The sequence below is a fragment of the Oratosquilla oratoria genome, chromosome 18 (assembly GCF_046742065.1).
Source record: "Oratosquilla oratoria isolate Oo_2021 chromosome 18, ASM4674206v1, whole genome shotgun sequence".
Lineage (NCBI taxonomy): Eukaryota > Metazoa > Arthropoda > Malacostraca > Stomatopoda > Squillidae > Oratosquilla > Oratosquilla oratoria.
Genome location: NC_134794.1, coordinates 59,805,005 through 59,821,883, shown reverse-complemented (window position 1 = coordinate 59,821,883; position 16,879 = coordinate 59,805,005). Strand labels below are relative to the sequence as shown.

At 39.4% G+C, this 16,879-nt stretch overlaps 1 protein-coding gene across 1 annotated transcript in view; it reads left to right on the top strand.

The window, feature by feature from the left end:
* Positions 1 to 271: 271 nt before the first annotated feature.
* Fnta (farnesyl transferase alpha) overlaps positions 272 to 16,879 on the top strand; it is a 23,566-nt gene continuing 6,958 nt past the window's right edge. The window contains exons 1-6 of the mRNA XM_076202168.1: positions 272 to 405; positions 4,300 to 4,456; positions 6,217 to 6,340; positions 6,669 to 6,899; positions 9,254 to 9,454; positions 14,789 to 14,969. Coding sequence (XP_076058283.1) covers positions 4,312 to 4,456; positions 6,217 to 6,340; positions 6,669 to 6,899; positions 9,254 to 9,454; positions 14,789 to 14,969 — 882 coding nt within the window. The 5' untranslated portion in view covers positions 272 to 405; positions 4,300 to 4,311. The remainder of the gene's footprint in view (positions 406 to 4,299; positions 4,457 to 6,216; positions 6,341 to 6,668; positions 6,900 to 9,253; positions 9,455 to 14,788; positions 14,970 to 16,879) is intronic.

Genomic DNA, 16,879 nt, shown 5'->3' with positions numbered 1-16,879 from the left:
ATAATAATAATAATAATAATTATATATATATATATATATATATATGTATATATATATATACATATATATATATATATATATATATATATATATATGTATATATATAATATATATGTATATATATATATATATATATATATATACATACATACACACACACAACCAGAAATATTCCACGATAAATATGTATGATATATTTCCGTAAATCACTTCCACAAATATATGAATTGTTAAGCTCTTTTTATATATATACATTTAGTTTAGTATTGCTTAGTGATCTATCACTGAACCTTAAGATTAGCCATGAAAACAAATAGATTTATATGGCGGACGGATCTGTCAGCTGTCTCGATGTTCAGAAAAGTAGAAGCGTGAGAATTTTTTTATTGTACAGGTGTTATACAAGTAAGTAATTCCATTGTACTAGTTCCATAGTATATAAGAAATTGAAGTAAGTGTATAAATGTCATCAATTGGGAAATGGTATTTTTTATCTGTGGCCGTTAAATAGTAAACATTACAGTATCCTGAATATGTTTGAATGAGGATGAATCATGAAATAGGATTTGTCGATTTTGTATACTTACCTGATTTATCTGTATAAAGTTACTTAAATGCAGAAACATAAAACAGGTTAGGGAGCATGTACATCAACAAGATAATGAGGGCTATATCTTAGTACTTTAGATATTTAGATTAAAGTATTGAATTCTAAGATTAAGAAGTATTTGAAAAGTTCAGTAATGAGTGGCCTAGTTTTGCACGTTTGAATATTAAATAAAATATATTTATAAATAAAAAATGTATAGCATTCAGCATTCTTCCAGATAAATAACGTTCAAATTTTCTGCTACTTGTTTATTTTTACTGGCAAAATGGCTTGTAGTTTCACAACACTCAGCAGTCTAATGTTGACACACCCATAATCATTAATGATAATATACTCTTACCAAAATTGTTAGTATATATAGACTATAGGTATGAGCACAAAATTATCAAATTGGGTTTAACCCAAAAATTGTTGCATATGAAGACCATTTCATTAGATGATTAGACACAAAATACTTTTTAATCTATGAAATAGCTTGAAAATAAGGGAGATACAATTTTTTTTATTCCAACTTTTTGGCTGGCTAGACTAAGACTATTACAAAAGGTGAGAATTAAGGGTGGTAAATTGTAAAGATTTTGGTAAAGAAATATGCATTAACTCTAAACCACTGGTCCAATTTTAATGAAATTTGGAATACATGGCCATGGGTTTTATGGGTCAACAAATCATGTGGCCATGTCAAAAACAATGTGGGATCTGCATCATAGATTCATACCAAATTTGGTAAAATTTTACTTTCGACCATTGTAGGAATATAGCAATACAAAATTAAATAGTAATTTTGTAAATTAAAATGTATGAACAAAATATGCAATTTTGTGTGCGGAAATGAAAATAAAAAAAGTTGCTAAAACAGATTTCTTAAGTAACGAAGTCGTGTACGACGAATGGTACGCCATGTTTGTTATGGTAGATGCCGACGTCGGAGAAATGAAAGGACGATAAATTTGTCTAAACTAACCTAACCTAACCTGTATTTGATAAATCATTACCTGCAAATTAGATATCATCTGGCTGGTCCTCGTCGTCGTCGTCGTGAGAGACGTTGGCGGGCTTTTCAACCACTCTCTCAGCTTTTGTATGGCTATATTCCTCCAATGGTCGAAAGTAAAATTTTACTGGTTAGGTTATTGTTATTTTAAACTGTGTTTAGGAAGAAATTCAAGCATAAGTACACATGGGAGAGGGTGGTGGATAGAAGGGTGGCAGATAGAGCGTTAATGGACTATATAGTGGTGACCAGGAGTATAGTAGGAAGAGTTAAGGATGTACATGTTCTAAGAGGAGAGAGTGGGGGAATATCAGATCATTTTCTGGTGGAAGGTAAGTTGAGAGTGGAGAAAGAGGAAAAGGGCAGAAGGTAGGGAGGTACTTAGAGTGAGCTGCTTAAATGAGAAGGTACTTTAGGGTCTATATGGGGCACCCCTACAGACCAGAGCCACATATAATTTTGTCTATGATAGAGGAAATCTCTATTCATAGAGAAATAGTGATACTTTATTATGCTGCGACTGTCCCTCCGTTATGCTATCCCCCCACCCCTTGTTACTGTTCTGTACCATTTCTCTGAATATTAATTTCCTTTTTTTGCCTAACCCTGTGGTGGGGGAAAAGAATACTGCCAACAAGTCTTCCCATTTGAGTTGTACGAGGCAACATAAAATGGGATGTGGATAGGACTAGGCATCCTTCTCCCTGTAGCCCCAAAGGGGACATTCCAAAAAAACTAAAAGCATAAGGGTCTAGGACAGCGATTCCCAAACTATGGGTCACGAAGTGTTCAAGAATGGGTCGCGAAGTGTTCAAGAATGGGTCGCGAGACCTTGTTAGAAAAAAAAAAATTGTACCTTTGTGTTTTCATTTCATTGTGTTTTCAATAAAAGAAGACTTTCGAAATTGCTTTGGGTTGTGGACAAAAAAAGTTTGGAAACCACTGGTCTAGGAGTTGTCCAACCAGTACCCTAAGGTTTGGATGTGGTACAGATGAGAATAAAAGGGAAGAGATAGACAATGAATATAAAGGCATTCTATAATTACTGTTCCCCAGTTTTCTTTAAAAACACATCTACAGTAACATGATTTTAATATAGGTTCTTTTGTATACACCATCCAAGATTCTTACCAGCTAAATAGCTATCCTCTGCCATATAGGCTATTCGACCAGTAATTGGCTAAGTAGCCACTTTGTTTATTATTTTACCTATAATTTTTTATTGGTAAGATCAGTATAAATATGGTCAAATAAGTTGTGCCCAAAGATTGATATTTATGGGATTTTCAATGGAAATTGCTCCCACCATTTCTTTGTTTAACCTCTTGAATATGAATCAAATTCTCTCACACAGCATCAGATGCATAAGTATTTTACTATAAGTAAGGATCGTTATGTACCTGATGAGGGTGATTAGACCCTGTATTTACGTATGGTGTCCTCTTCACCAGTTGAGAATGCTGCATCTTCTTTTAATGTGTTGCGCCATACTTGGGCAGAGGTTTTGATTCAGTAGGAGAACTGGTAATGGTACAGGTCCAGGCGTTCCCTCCACTCCTTTCACATGCGAAATTTGAAACTGTTCGCTGTTGGGGCACTGACTGTTTCCCGACTCAAACTGTTCCATGTCTGTGTCACTCTAGCGGCAAAGAAGGACTTTCTGGCTCCCAGTTGGTGCTGAACCTGTAGTTTCTGATTGTGTCCTCTGGTTGAGTGACTTGTTGTGTGGTGCTTCTCACTTCTCATAAAATATGAAGTCACTGCTTTATTACTCATTCTCATTCACTCTGAGTAATAATGATGATGATGATGATATGGTTTAACATCACAAACTCCCCCATATCAGAAGGCTAGGATGGTGTCCCTCACAGAGGGCTTTGTAATGTGGAATTTAATGAACCATCATGCCCTTGGTTCAACTTTGCTGGTGGCAGGATTCAAACCGCTATCCCCTCGACCTTCACCACAAGTAACGACGCCCTAACCTGCTCAGCCAGCGAGCTTCTTGATAAAATAATAATAAACACAGAAAACATGATCAAACCAGTTCACAGAATTCGGGGGTCACTCAACAACAACTTCAAAATAAATGTAATCAAGACACCAATGCTGGCATTCTTGCATACCTACTCATGCTTCATGATGCCTATGTAAGCATCATCATATCGAAGAGGTTAATTATATATATATATATATATATATATATATATATATGCTGGTACATTGCGACAAGTTGATGAAGGTGGAAAAGGAAGTCACGGGTCTAGTTCCGAGTTCCTGAGTTTATTCCTGACCGGTTTTGCTCTATGCTTCTCTGAAGAAGCATAGAGCAAAACCGGTCAGGAATAAACTCAGGAACTCGGAACTAGACCCGTGACTTCTTTTTCCACCTTCATCATATATATATATATATATATATATATATATATACATTTTTAGAACTTATACTAGATAACATATTGGAAACTAAAAACCTTTTTTGATCAGTTTTACATGTGAACTTGAATTAGAAAGATAATGTGTTGAAAGCTGCACTAGATGGAGGTGAGGTGGTTGACATTTTTTGAAAATGGACTGGTTCACAAGCCATCATACAGGACAACCACATGCAGGTACCAGTCATTGGTTCCTGTTAAATATCAATGAACAAAATATGGAGTACAGTTATTATTATTTTTTATTCTATTTTCTCCAGGTCAACACAGCAATGGGATCAAATGACAGCGAGTATTTTTCAGATGAAGAGGAGGCATGGGTTATGTACAAGGATCGTAGTGAATGGGCAGACATAACACCTTTACCCCAGAATGACGGTCCCAACCCTGTTGTTCGCATTGCATATAGTGATACTTGTAAGTGAATATTTAGTATAGTTTGTTGTAATATTTAGCTTGAACCTGTGCAGTAAGTATCATGCAGTTCTGTATAGCCTTACATGTCCAATCAACTGTAGATATTTTGTATAATGCGAGTATTATGATGCAACATCGCACATCTGGCAGCTAATGCTGCCCGCGAGATTTTGGCCCGGAGTGAAGGGGTTAAGCCAGTTCACATAATTCAGGGGTCACTCAGCTACAACTACAAAATACATATAATCAAAATGCTGACATCGGCATCCTTGTATACCCACTCACACCTCTTGATGCCTATGTAGGCGGCATCACATGGAAGAGGATCCAACATTTGCCAATTGCCACTTGTGTGGATTTTTGGGCCCTGGACATAAACTTGCTTCAGGAATTGGTGGTGTTTTATGTCCTGGGCCAATTCATGAAGTGGATTTATGTCCTGGACCAATTCCCGAAATGGGTTTATGTCCTAGGCCCAAACATCCGCAAAAGTGGCAGTTAGCGAGTGCTGGATTAAGAGACCTAGGTGTATTAGACTTAAATACCACAAACATGGAAGGAAAGCTCCTCCCAGAGATTCATACCATCCACAAGGGTAGCAAGGGCTTCTTGTGATGTTTTGGTCCCCAAGTCCTCCCATGCTGGGGGCAAAGGGTTGGTCCCACAATGTAGATGCTGCCACAGCAGGACCTTGCAGGTATAACATTCAGACACAGCAAACTACCACTACAGTATACATACAATTTAATGCTCAGTGATGAACTATGAAAGCCTCACATGGGCTCCTAACTTCACTGAGACACACCATAACACCCTACAGACTATACAGAATGAAACCCTAAATACAACACCTACAGACCATCTACACCAAGAAACAAAAGTCCTCATAATCAAAGGTACACAAATATTTGCTCCAGCCTCCACAAACGCAGCCCTCCCACTGCAGAACACCCATACATGCCAAGAAACAAACAACATCTAAATACCTTATGTCACACTTTTTTTTTTTTTTTTTTCTTTTTTTTTTTTTTTCTTGCAGCCCACCACAATTATTTCCAATTGAAACTCATATTTGGTAAAAATGTTTAATGTAGAATTATATCAATACCAATGACTTACCTCATAGGGTAGGTTAGGTTCATTAAGGAGATTAAACTGGTTTACTCTACAAGTTAGAATTCACTTGTAGTAGTAGAAAACAGCTGTTGAATTATGGGTTCCTTACACAAGTGCCATCTTACTACCACCATCAGCAGTGGAGAACTGTCATACAGATTGTCCCTCCCATCAGATGTTATTGAAGATGTAATAACTACCATAATAACTGATGATATACTTATATGTAGACCTGTAAATATGCTGTAGATATCTGTTAAGGTACCATATATTTATAAGATAATGTATTTTTTTCTTAAGGCTGTGAAAGTGGTGCTGCCTCATTTTTAGTTGTTGTCTTCGCTGGCAAATATAGGCTTAAACTTGAACTACACTTCAGAATTTTAGGGGTTGATTTGTGCACTGGAATGACTTATGTACCAGACCAACTTAAATGCTGACTCTATGAGGGATTTGTGGGGAAACCCCCATTCCAGCCATAGCATTCCTCAGAGAAGGGACTGCTCAATTAAACAGTCCAGCAAAGGATGACATCAACAACAAGAACAACATGCGGAAACAAAGGATATAGTAGAAGTTAGGTTATATTTTTCTTTGGATATTCTGAATCAAAACTTCATATAGTCTTCGTTTCCCTTCCACAGTTACAGATGTTTATGATTATTTTCGTGCTGTTGTTGCGAAAGGAGAACTGTCAGAGAGGGCTCTTCAACTTACTGAAGATGCTTTGCACATGAATACTGCTAACTATACTGTATGGCAGTACAGGTAAATATCTTTTCTGTTGGTTAGTATTTTAATTTGAAATCTATTTCCATCATTATGGCAACCCCAATCTGGAATCTAAATGTCATCTCCTCAAGTTATCCTGCATAACTGTCCAGATCACAAATAGTAGCAATCTAAATATAGTAAAATTTTGCTCATTGTTATGAAGTAATGAAATATATTGATATTGGTAGCATGGGAATGCTTTTTTGTATATAGAAATTCATGTGGAAAAAAGAATTGTAGATAATTATTTTTTATTGTTATAATATTAGATAATTCTTACAATTACAGCACTAATAGTTTATTTAATTGTTTTCACTTGCAGAAGAAAATGTCTTGCACATTTAGGTAGTGACTTAGAAAAAGAATTAGTTTTCTGTCGTGAGATGATCGAGTTAAATCCAAAGAATTATCAAGTTTGGCACCATCGTAGAGTAATTGTGGAATGGAATGGTCATGCTGACAAGGAACTGAGACTAACTGAGATAATATTCAGTCAAGATGCCAAGAATTACCATGCTTGGGAACATAGACAGTGGGTTTTACGAACCTATAGGTAAGAATGCCATTTATTGTTTGAAAGATGTGTCTGTACCCTCCACAGGATTACATATAGCTCTACTTTCAGATGCCATTGTAGATGTTTTATTATTTTATCATGTAGTCATATATCTTATCTATGGCTTCTTCCTCATAAGGGAGGTTAGCCAGCCAAGGCATGCAGCCACCCCTGCTCATATTTCTCTAATCAGTCGCCTATGTGTTTCCCTTTTCTCTAAGCGCCTCGTAAATATCATATATATACAGTTACACTACCAGTTGTGCATTTTCACTTTCATATATGTTGACTGTCTAACATTGTGACTTGTTCGTGTATATACTTATCTGCTGCCCACCCATCTACCGTACTAGTACTTCTCTCCCCCTGCCCCCCAGATACTCTTCCTACAGACCAGTCACATAGCATTTTTTTTTTAAATTAGGAAATTAAACTCCATGTAAACGAAGAATGATAATCATTTTTAACTGCAGCTGTCCTTTGTTTCTGTTATCTATAAATTTTTCCACAACTCCCTCTGTGACTTATCTCTTCATTGTGATTGTCTCCAAAAGTTGGAGTACTTGTTATCACCAACACTACTAAATATCTTGTTCTTCCCTTTCATATTTTCTTTTCATGTATACTTCAGGGCAGTGATAAGGAAAAAAAATTGAAAAAGTAAAATGCTCATGTGGGATCACAAGGAAATGATGGTGTGAAGAACATACCAGTTTGATGTCAGGAGTTGGTACAGGGGAAATGTTTTGAAATACCTTTTTCAAGAGGCCACATCTACAGTGTCTTTATTAATTAAAAACTAAGTACTGCTATTTGTAATTGTCAAATGCTTATATATATATCAAAAGACTTCTCCCTAATAAGAGAGGCAGGCAGCCAGTTCACCCACCCACTCCCATCCAAATTATTCTTTGCTCCATATGAATAGACCAGTAATTGGATCCTGCACATGATGGTCCTAAGAAAGGGACATTGGTGTAGGATGGGTGTATGGTTTGATTTGTCTACCCCCTATAAGGGGAAAAGGCCTTTTGGTAAATGTGTGTATTTTGTTTTTTAATCTGATTATTTTAATGTCTGGGAAAAATATACACACACACACATATACCAAGGGCTTTTTCCCCCTTACAAGGGAGGTAGCCAAAGTCAAAAGCATAAATCTACTCCCATTCACCATCCCTTCCTTCCTCTTTCCTTGACTCCTCCTGGATGATGGGTCATCCCTGCATCTTGCCCACTGCCCTGGGTCAGAAGTAATGCAGCAAGAAAATCCCCCTCCCTTCCATGCATCACAGCATCATCCATGCACAACCATTCTTCACTCACCCCTATCTTCTGTCTTCTCCCATTCTTCCTCAACAGACATCCCCCTCTTTCCCAAAGCCCCTTTTAACCCATCCATCCATCTCATCCTTGTTTGTCCCCCTCTCATGTTCACTCCCTCTACCTCTTCCTTCCACACCTCTTTTACTAATGTGTCCAAACCATCCCAATACTCTTTCATCAACCCTATCTTCCAACTCCCTTTCGCCCCACACTCTCCTCCTCAACTCCTCGTTTCTCACTCTATCCAGCCTAGTATCCCCAACCATACTTCTTAGGCACTTCATCTCAAACACATTAAAACTCTTCCTCTCTTATGTTCCATGTTTCTGCCCCATACAGTCCTATCAGCACAATGACCCCTTCATATAATCTCCTCTTAATGTTCATTTCCAAATGTGTATATCTCATTACATTTTTTAATACCCCAAGGTTTTTACTAGCTTCTCTCAATCTACATTCTACCTCCACTCCTTCCTTTCCCACCATATTCACCCCCAAGTATTTAAAGCTATCCACTTCCTCCAGTCTCTCTCCCTTAATTCTCACTTCCAATTTGCTGCCATCCTCTCTCCTTGTGTTGCAATCAAGACTGACTGGAAGAAAATAGACTGCAAGAGAGTGACGTCACGTGGCACATCACAATATGTTACACGAGGTTAACATTCACTCCAGCACAATGCATGCAAATGCATACTAGTCCTATCCCCATCCTGTTTTTGTCGCCTTTTACAGCTCAAATGGGAACACTCGGTGGCAGTATTCTTTTTCCCCTATCATAGGGTTCAGCAAAAAAAGGAAATGTATATGCATTTTGTTTACATATCAATGCCCTTATAATGCTGCCATGGTAGAAAAGAGGTAAACACTTCTAGCTGTATTTGTACACCTACTGGGTCCCCAGGGAATTAGTTGTAATTATAGCATATGCATATCAAAACGAATTTTGTATCTAGACCATACCTTTAAAAAATGATAATAAAGAAAAGAAGGTAAAACTAACCATTTGTTATTTACTGACATTTCAGGCTTTATGATGGTGAGTTAGAATATGTTAATCGTCTCCTAGAAGAAGATGTTCGTAACAACTCAGCCTGGAACCAAAGGTATTTTGTCATTGTACAAACAACAGGCTATACACAAGATGTCATTAAGCAGGAGGTTGAGTATACTAAGAAGGCAATTGAAAAGGTGGTGAATAATGAAAGTCCATGGAGCTATCTCAGAGGGTAAGTGTTTTTCTAGGTTTCTTTAATGATTACATTTATAAATGCATAAGTTCCTCTGACACCTTCACAAGCGTAACTGTTAATAAACTAGTACATAAAGTAGTTCATCCAGACCTGATACCACTACCTGACATGTAAAGCTGGCCATGTGTTAGCATGCTTGCTTTCCCACACTCCACTTTGTATCCCCCACCTTGTATATAAACCCACCAACCCAAATGTATAACTGCATTGAAGAGCATCACAGACAGTGATCACCATATTATCTTTGTACAAAAAAAAATTCTTTTCTCTGAAAGTGTTTACAGTTCATAGATTCTAAAACAGAACTTTTCTGCTGAGACATTATTAAGGTGGGAGTTAATTTATATACTCATCTCGTCTGCTTCTCTGTTTTGTATGTCTTTCACTTTAAATTTTTGCCACTGTCTTTTGTCACTTTCCCTTTCTTCACTTTCATCCACCTTTCTCCAATGTTATTTGTCACGTCTATTTCTGTATAGTTCACAGATTTTGGTCAGTAGGCCCTATGCCTACAAGTATTCCTCTTCAATTTCAATATAGTGTACTTCAGACGAGGGGAAATTAAACTGGAGATGACTTTTCTTTGATTTTCTTCTTCAAATTTGTACACTTGCCTCTCTGTGTCACTCAAGGAATCCCCAGAGAAAATGCAAGACAGGTTCTAGTTGAGTTTTGCAGTGACATCATGATTTCTTTTGTCCAATGATCTTTAACTTTATATTTAATATCCTCCCCAAAAGGAAGTGATCTTACAATTGTGAACCAATTGAATTTTCTACACCCTTTCTTCAATCAGATTTGTTGTCACAAGTCTATATGCATTATTGTTTACTTAACCCCATCCATACGGTGCCGCACACGTAGGCGTCATGAGGAGCAAGTGGATTCGCGATGCTGCCATATCGGCGTCTTGATTATATTTATTGTAGTCGCCCCTCTGTTTTTACATTCTCCCTAATCTGCTCTTAATCCCATTCTCTGTGGTTTTCAAAATTCACGGGTGAAAGAGAGAACGATCGATATAAGCCGTGACTATATTTTATGATGCGAGTATTATTACGACACGTCGTACGGCTGGCATTGGCTGCTGCCCGCGAGATTTAAGTCCCGTAGTGAAGTGGTTAAGCAATCTCAAATCATTGCATGACTCAGGCAAAACATACATGTCATACAGCAATGAAATCGGGTTCCTGGTTACTGTGTAAACATTAGGTGGAGAGCAAGCTTGTGCAATCCTTTGCCTACAAACTGCTTTTAGGAGCTGTCAAGAGTTTACAAGAGTAGTAGAGTGTGTGTCAGGATTAGAAATGGAGAGAGTGTTTGAGGTAAAGGTGGGACGTTGTCAGGGGTGTGTTATGTCACCCTGGCTGTTCATTTTATACATGGATGGGGTGGTGCGAGAGGTGAAGGTAAGGGTGGTGGGTCAGGGATTGGAGATGGTTAAAGAAAATAGTGAAAAATGGGAGGTAAGCCAGTTGTTGTTTGCAATCAACACTGCGCTTGTAGCAGGATCAGAGGAGGGATTGAGGAAGTTAGTGACAGGGTTTGGGAAGGTGTGTGAAAGAAGGAAGTTGAAGGTAAATGTGGGTAAAAGTAAGGTGATGAGATGTACAAGGGGTGAAAGTGGCAGCAGACTGGAAGTGAATTAAGGGAGAGAGACTGGAGGAAGTGGATAGTTTTAGATACTTGGGTGCAAATGTGGCAGGAAAGGGAGGAGTGGAGGTAGAGGTAGAATGTAGATTGAGAGAAGCAAGTAAATGCCTTGGTGGATTAAAAAGTGTAATGAGAAATAGACAAGCAGATGTGGAAGGAGTGAACATGAGGGGGCGATCTAGGATGAGATGGGGGTAAAAGTGGCTTTGGGAAAGATGGGGAATGTCTGTTGAGGAAGGACGGGAGAGGACAGAAGACGGGTGATTGGAGAATGGTTGTATATGGATGATGTTGTGATGCATGAGGTGGAATGGGTGGCAGATGGGGGTGAGGGAGTATGAGAACATTTTGATGCAACCCGAAGGGATTTCTCCCCGTCTTCTCCATTTCTGCACGAGGGGATAGAGAGTGGGGGTCATTAATTTAATGAAGTGGCCTTGCTGTGGATGTGCTGTGTCTTGTGACACTGCTTCTGACCCAGGGCAGTGGACAAGATGCAGGGATGACCTGTCATCCAGGAGGTGCCAAGATAAGAGTGAGGGGAGAGGGTGATAGGGATGGAATGGGTGGGAGTGGTTTTTATGCCTTTGTTTTTTGGCTACCTCCCTTATAAGTGGGAAAAAAGCCTTTGGTATATGTATTATTTATCTGTCAATTTATTTTTATTTACTGTTTTCATTTTTATTATCTAACTATACCTATGCACTTATTTTATATATTATTATTTGTTGTAATTTTTTATTTGTTTACTTATCATTATTATAATTTTTTTCTCATCTGACCTAATTATTGACCAAAAGGTTTCCTGTTGACATGCTCCTCCTTTGTAAATGTGAATTGGGGTAAGAGTATGAGAGAAAAATTTGAAAGTAATAAGAATTTTTTTTTAGAAAGAAATTAAGAGAGGAAGTGGAGGCAAATTAAGTAGAGAAGAAAAGGTAAAAGGCGCAGACGGAGAGATCATAATGGAAGAGAATGCAGTAAAAGGAAGATGGGTAGAGTATTTTAGGGAGTTGCTAAATGTGAAGGAGGATAGGGAGGGAAAGGTAGTTGCAGTGGGAAGCGCTATAAAAGTGAGTGATGAATGAGAAAAATGGAGGAGAAATAAGGAAAGATGAAGTGAAGATGATTAGAGTAGGTAAGGCACCTGGGTTGGATGGATGTCATACAGAATGTCTGAAAAAAGGAGGTACAGTGATGGTGGACTGGCTGGTAAGGTTATTTAATATTTAACCACTTCCATACGGTGACGCCTACGTAGGCGTCGTGAGGAGCAATTGGGTACACGATGATGCCGATGTCGGCGTCTTGATTATATTTATTGTAGTCGTACCTGCGTGACCCTCATCCTCTCTAAACTGGCTTCATCATATTTTCTATGGTTATCAAAATTCACGGGTGAGAGAGAATGAGCGATTGAGCATTGACTTTATTTTTTATAATGCGATTATTATGACGCAACATCACACGTCGGGCAGCTAATGCTGCCAGACATGCGATGTGCCCCGGAGTGAAGAGGTTAAGAAAGGTTAGAGTGTGGGAGGACTGGAGGAGTGCCTGTATAGTTCCACTTTACAAGGGAAAAGGGGACAAGTGTGAGTGTAGTAGTTTCAGAGGGATCAGCTTGTTAAGTGTAGTTGGGAAGGCTTATGGGAGGGTCTTGATTTAGAGGATTAGAAGAGGAACAGAGGGAGTAATTGGTTAGGAACTGTGTGGGTTTAGGACCGGTAGGAGTTGCATAGATCGGGTTTTTGTGGTAAGACAGATATGTGAGAAAGCTATAGGAAAAGGTAAGGATGTATTTTGGGCTTTTATGGATCTGGAAAAGGCTTATGACAAGGTAGACAGGAAGGCACTGTGGAGGTATTGCAGTTTTATGGGATAGGTAGAAAGCTGTTAAGAGCATTCAAGAGTTTTGACCAGAGTAGTAGAGCCTGTGTTAGAAATGGAGAGAGTGGTTTGAGGTAAAGGTGGGACTTCATCAGGGATGTGTTATGTCGCCCTGACTGTTCAATTTATACATGGATGTGGTGGTGGGTCAGGGATTGGAGATGGTTAACCACTCCCATACGGTGACGCCTACGTAGGCGTCATGAGGAGCAAGTGGGTACGCGATGATGCCGACATCGGCATCTTGATTATATTTATTGTAGTCATTCCTACGTAACCTCCATTTTCTCTAAACTGGCTTCATCATATTTTCTATGGTTATCAAAATACAAGGGTGAAAGAGAATGAACGATTGAGGACTGACTTTATTTTTTATAATGCGATTATCATGACGCAACAGGGCAGCTAATGCTGACAGACGTGCGATGTGCCCCGGAGTGAAGAGGTTAAAGAAAATGGAGAAAAGTGGGAGATAAACCAGCTATTGTTTGCTGATGACACTGCACTTGTAGCAGGATCAGAGGAGGGATTGAGGAAGTTAGTGACAGTTTGGGAAGGTGTGCAAAAGAAGGAAGTTGAAGATAAATGTGGGTAAAAGTAAGGTGATGAGATGTACAAGGGGAGAAAGTGGCAGTAGACTGGAAGTGAGTATTAAGGGGGAGAGACTGGAGGAAGTGGATAGTTTGATACTTGGTTGTGAATGTGACGGGAAAGGGAGGATTGGAAATGGAGGTAGAATGTAGATTTAGAGAAGAGAGTAAATGTCTTCGGGGATTAAAAAGTGTAATGAGAAATAGACATTTGGGAATGGATGCTAAGAGGAGATTGTATGAAGGAGTGATTGTGCTGACAGCACTGCATAGGTCAGAAACATGGGACGTAAGAGAGGAAGGGAGGAGTTTGAATGTGTTTGAGATGAGGTACCTGAGAAATATGATAGGGGTTACTAGGCTGGATAGAGTGAGAAATAAGGTGAGGAGAAGAACGAGGGTGGAAAGGGAGTTGGGAGATAGGGTTGATGAAAGAGTATTAGGATGGTTTGGACACATGGAAAGAATGAGTGAAGAAAGGTGTGGAAGGCAGAAGTAGGAGTGAAAATGAGGGGTCAACCTAGGACGAGATGGATGGATGGGGTAAAAGGGGCATTGGGAAAGAGGGGAATGTCTGTTGAGGAAGGATGGGAGAGGACAGAAGATATGGGTGAATGGAGAATGGTTGTGTATGGATGATGCTGTGATGGATGAGGGGGAGTGGGTGGGGGATGAGGGAGTATGTGTGAGATATAAATTGATACAGCTCGAAGAGATTTCTCCATTTCTGCATGAGGGGAAAAAGGGGGTTGACTATTTAATGAAGCAGCCTTGCTGTGGATGTGCTGTATCTTGTGACACTGCTTCTGACCCAGGGCAGTGGGCGAGATGACCCGTCATCCAGGAGGTGCCAAGATAAGAGGGTGGAGGGGAGTGGAGTTATGTAGGGGATGGAATGGGTGGGAATGGTTTTTATGCCTTTGTCTTTTGGCTACCTCCCTTATAAGGGGGAAAAAGCCTTTGGTGTATGTGCTAATATTTATTTGACACTGTTGGTGTGTTTTCTGTTTTTCAACTGCTGGACCAGTCTCATGTTGAGCGCTGTATGTATATATGTATATATATATATGTATAATATTCATATATTCCTAATCATATAGTTTCACAGTATTTTTACATGTCACATATATGGAATGTTACTTGAAAATATCTTAAACCCTTGCAATGTGCACTTTAGGGTACTGCAGCACAGTGAAAAGGGACTGCATTCTGTCGAAGGACTTGAATCCTGGTGCATGGCTCTTCATGAGGCAGGCAACAATTCTCCGTTTCTTATGGCCTTTCTCATTGACCTCGCAGAAGACACTATGGAATGTCACATTGAGGAGAGAGAGGAGAAGCTTGCGAAGGTTTTAGAGGTTTGTATTCTTCAAGTTCATTGGTTTAAAGATTGATGGGGCTAAATATAACACTCATTTTCTGTTTTTAAATGTGTATTTGATGAAAAAAAAAAAAAAAAAACAGGGGATAGATGTGAGTGGAGGCTGTGTATTTATGATGTTTTGATTCAGCCTGAAGGGATTTTCTCCCTGTCTTCTCTCTTTTCTATGTCTGTCGAGCAAGGAAGGGAGAGGGCAGGTGGTGGGGGGAGTGGTTGTGTGTGAATGATATTTTGATACAGCCTAAAAGGATTTCTCCCTGTTCTTTTCTAATTTCCACATGTGGGGATGGGGAGTTGGGGTGGCTGTGTAATTGGAGCCGCCTTGCTGTAGATGTTCTGTTTCTTGTTGCATTGCTTCTGACAAACCCCCCCCAGGGGCAGTGGGGAAGAGACAGGCATGATCCTTCATCCATGAGGAGCTAAGATGAGAGGGAGGAGGGTGGTGGATTGGAGTGGAATAGGTAGGAGTGGGTGCATGCCTTTGAGTTGGCTACATCCCTTAGGGGGATAATAATGATGATGTTCCCTAGACTGTCTGGATGATCAGTCCTGTCTCTGAGGAATGCCATGGCTGGAATGTGCATAATTATGTACATTGCAGTTTTCCATTATGTATTGTATAGTATAGGGACAAGTGCTACATCTGTGATGTGTTCATCCATCTGCTTCTGGTAATTTAGAAGAACTGGATGGTGGCTAGCCAGGTGGACTCTATCCTCTTGGGGGAGAGAGGACTCTGAGGGATGGATGTCATGGAGTCTGGCATACAGTAGTGTGTTGTCTTTTAGTCTGTTAATGGAGCAGCAAGTGATATGATTATGGATATGCTTCTGAAGGCAGGTATCTGGTGGGTTTGGAGGAAGAGAAGAGAGTGCATATGTGGTGTAGGTATTTTGGTGTTTTTATTTTTCTTGGCTTCTGTGGGTGTTCTGTCATGTGGTGTAGTGGGTAGGCTGTGTTAATGGAGGCTGCAGCAAGTGTTTGTGTATCTCTTGTGTTATGTTAAGCTGATCCTTCATTTTGAGGACTTTCATTTCATGGTGTAGATGGTCTGTAAGTGTTGTATTTGTGCATCCTGTAATAAACTTAGGGCTTTGTTCTGTATAGTCTGTAGGGTGTATATATGCTTGGTGTGTATATATATATATATATATATATATATATATGGTGTATATATGCTTGGTATATAGATATGAATTGTATGGGTGAAGGAATAGTTAAGTCAAACAATATGGGGTAATTTAAGATCAGAATGGACCATTGGAAACATAGACTTTATAAAGGGGAAATGGCCTTTTGGTATATGCATATGTTGGGAATGGGGGGTGAAGGAGTATGTGTGAGAAATAATTGGACGCAGCCTGAAGGGATTTCTTCCCGTATTCTCCTTTTCTGCATGAGGGGATGGAGAGGGGTGGTTGCCGAATTAATGAACTGGCCTTGCTATGGATATCCTGTGTCTTGTGACACTGCTTCTGACCCAGGGCAGTGGGGGAGATGCAGGGATGACCCGTCATCCAAGAGGTGCCAAGATAAGAGAAAGGGGAGTGGAGGTATGTTGGGGATGGAATGGGTGGGAGTGGTTTTTATGCCTTTGTTTTTTGGCTACCTCCCTTATAAGGGGGAAAAAGCCTTTGGTATATGTATGTATATATTGGGAATGGATGCTAAGAGGAGATTGTATGAAAGGGTGATTGTGCCAACAGTGTATGGGGCAGAAACCTGGAACATAAGAGAGGAAGAGTTTAAATGTATTTGAGATTAAATGCCTGAGAAGTATGGTAGGGGTTAGGCTGGATAGAGTGAAAAATGAGGTGAGGAGGAGAGTGGGGGTGGAGAAGGAGTTGGGAGATAGGGTTGATGAAATAGTATTGGAATGGTTTGGAT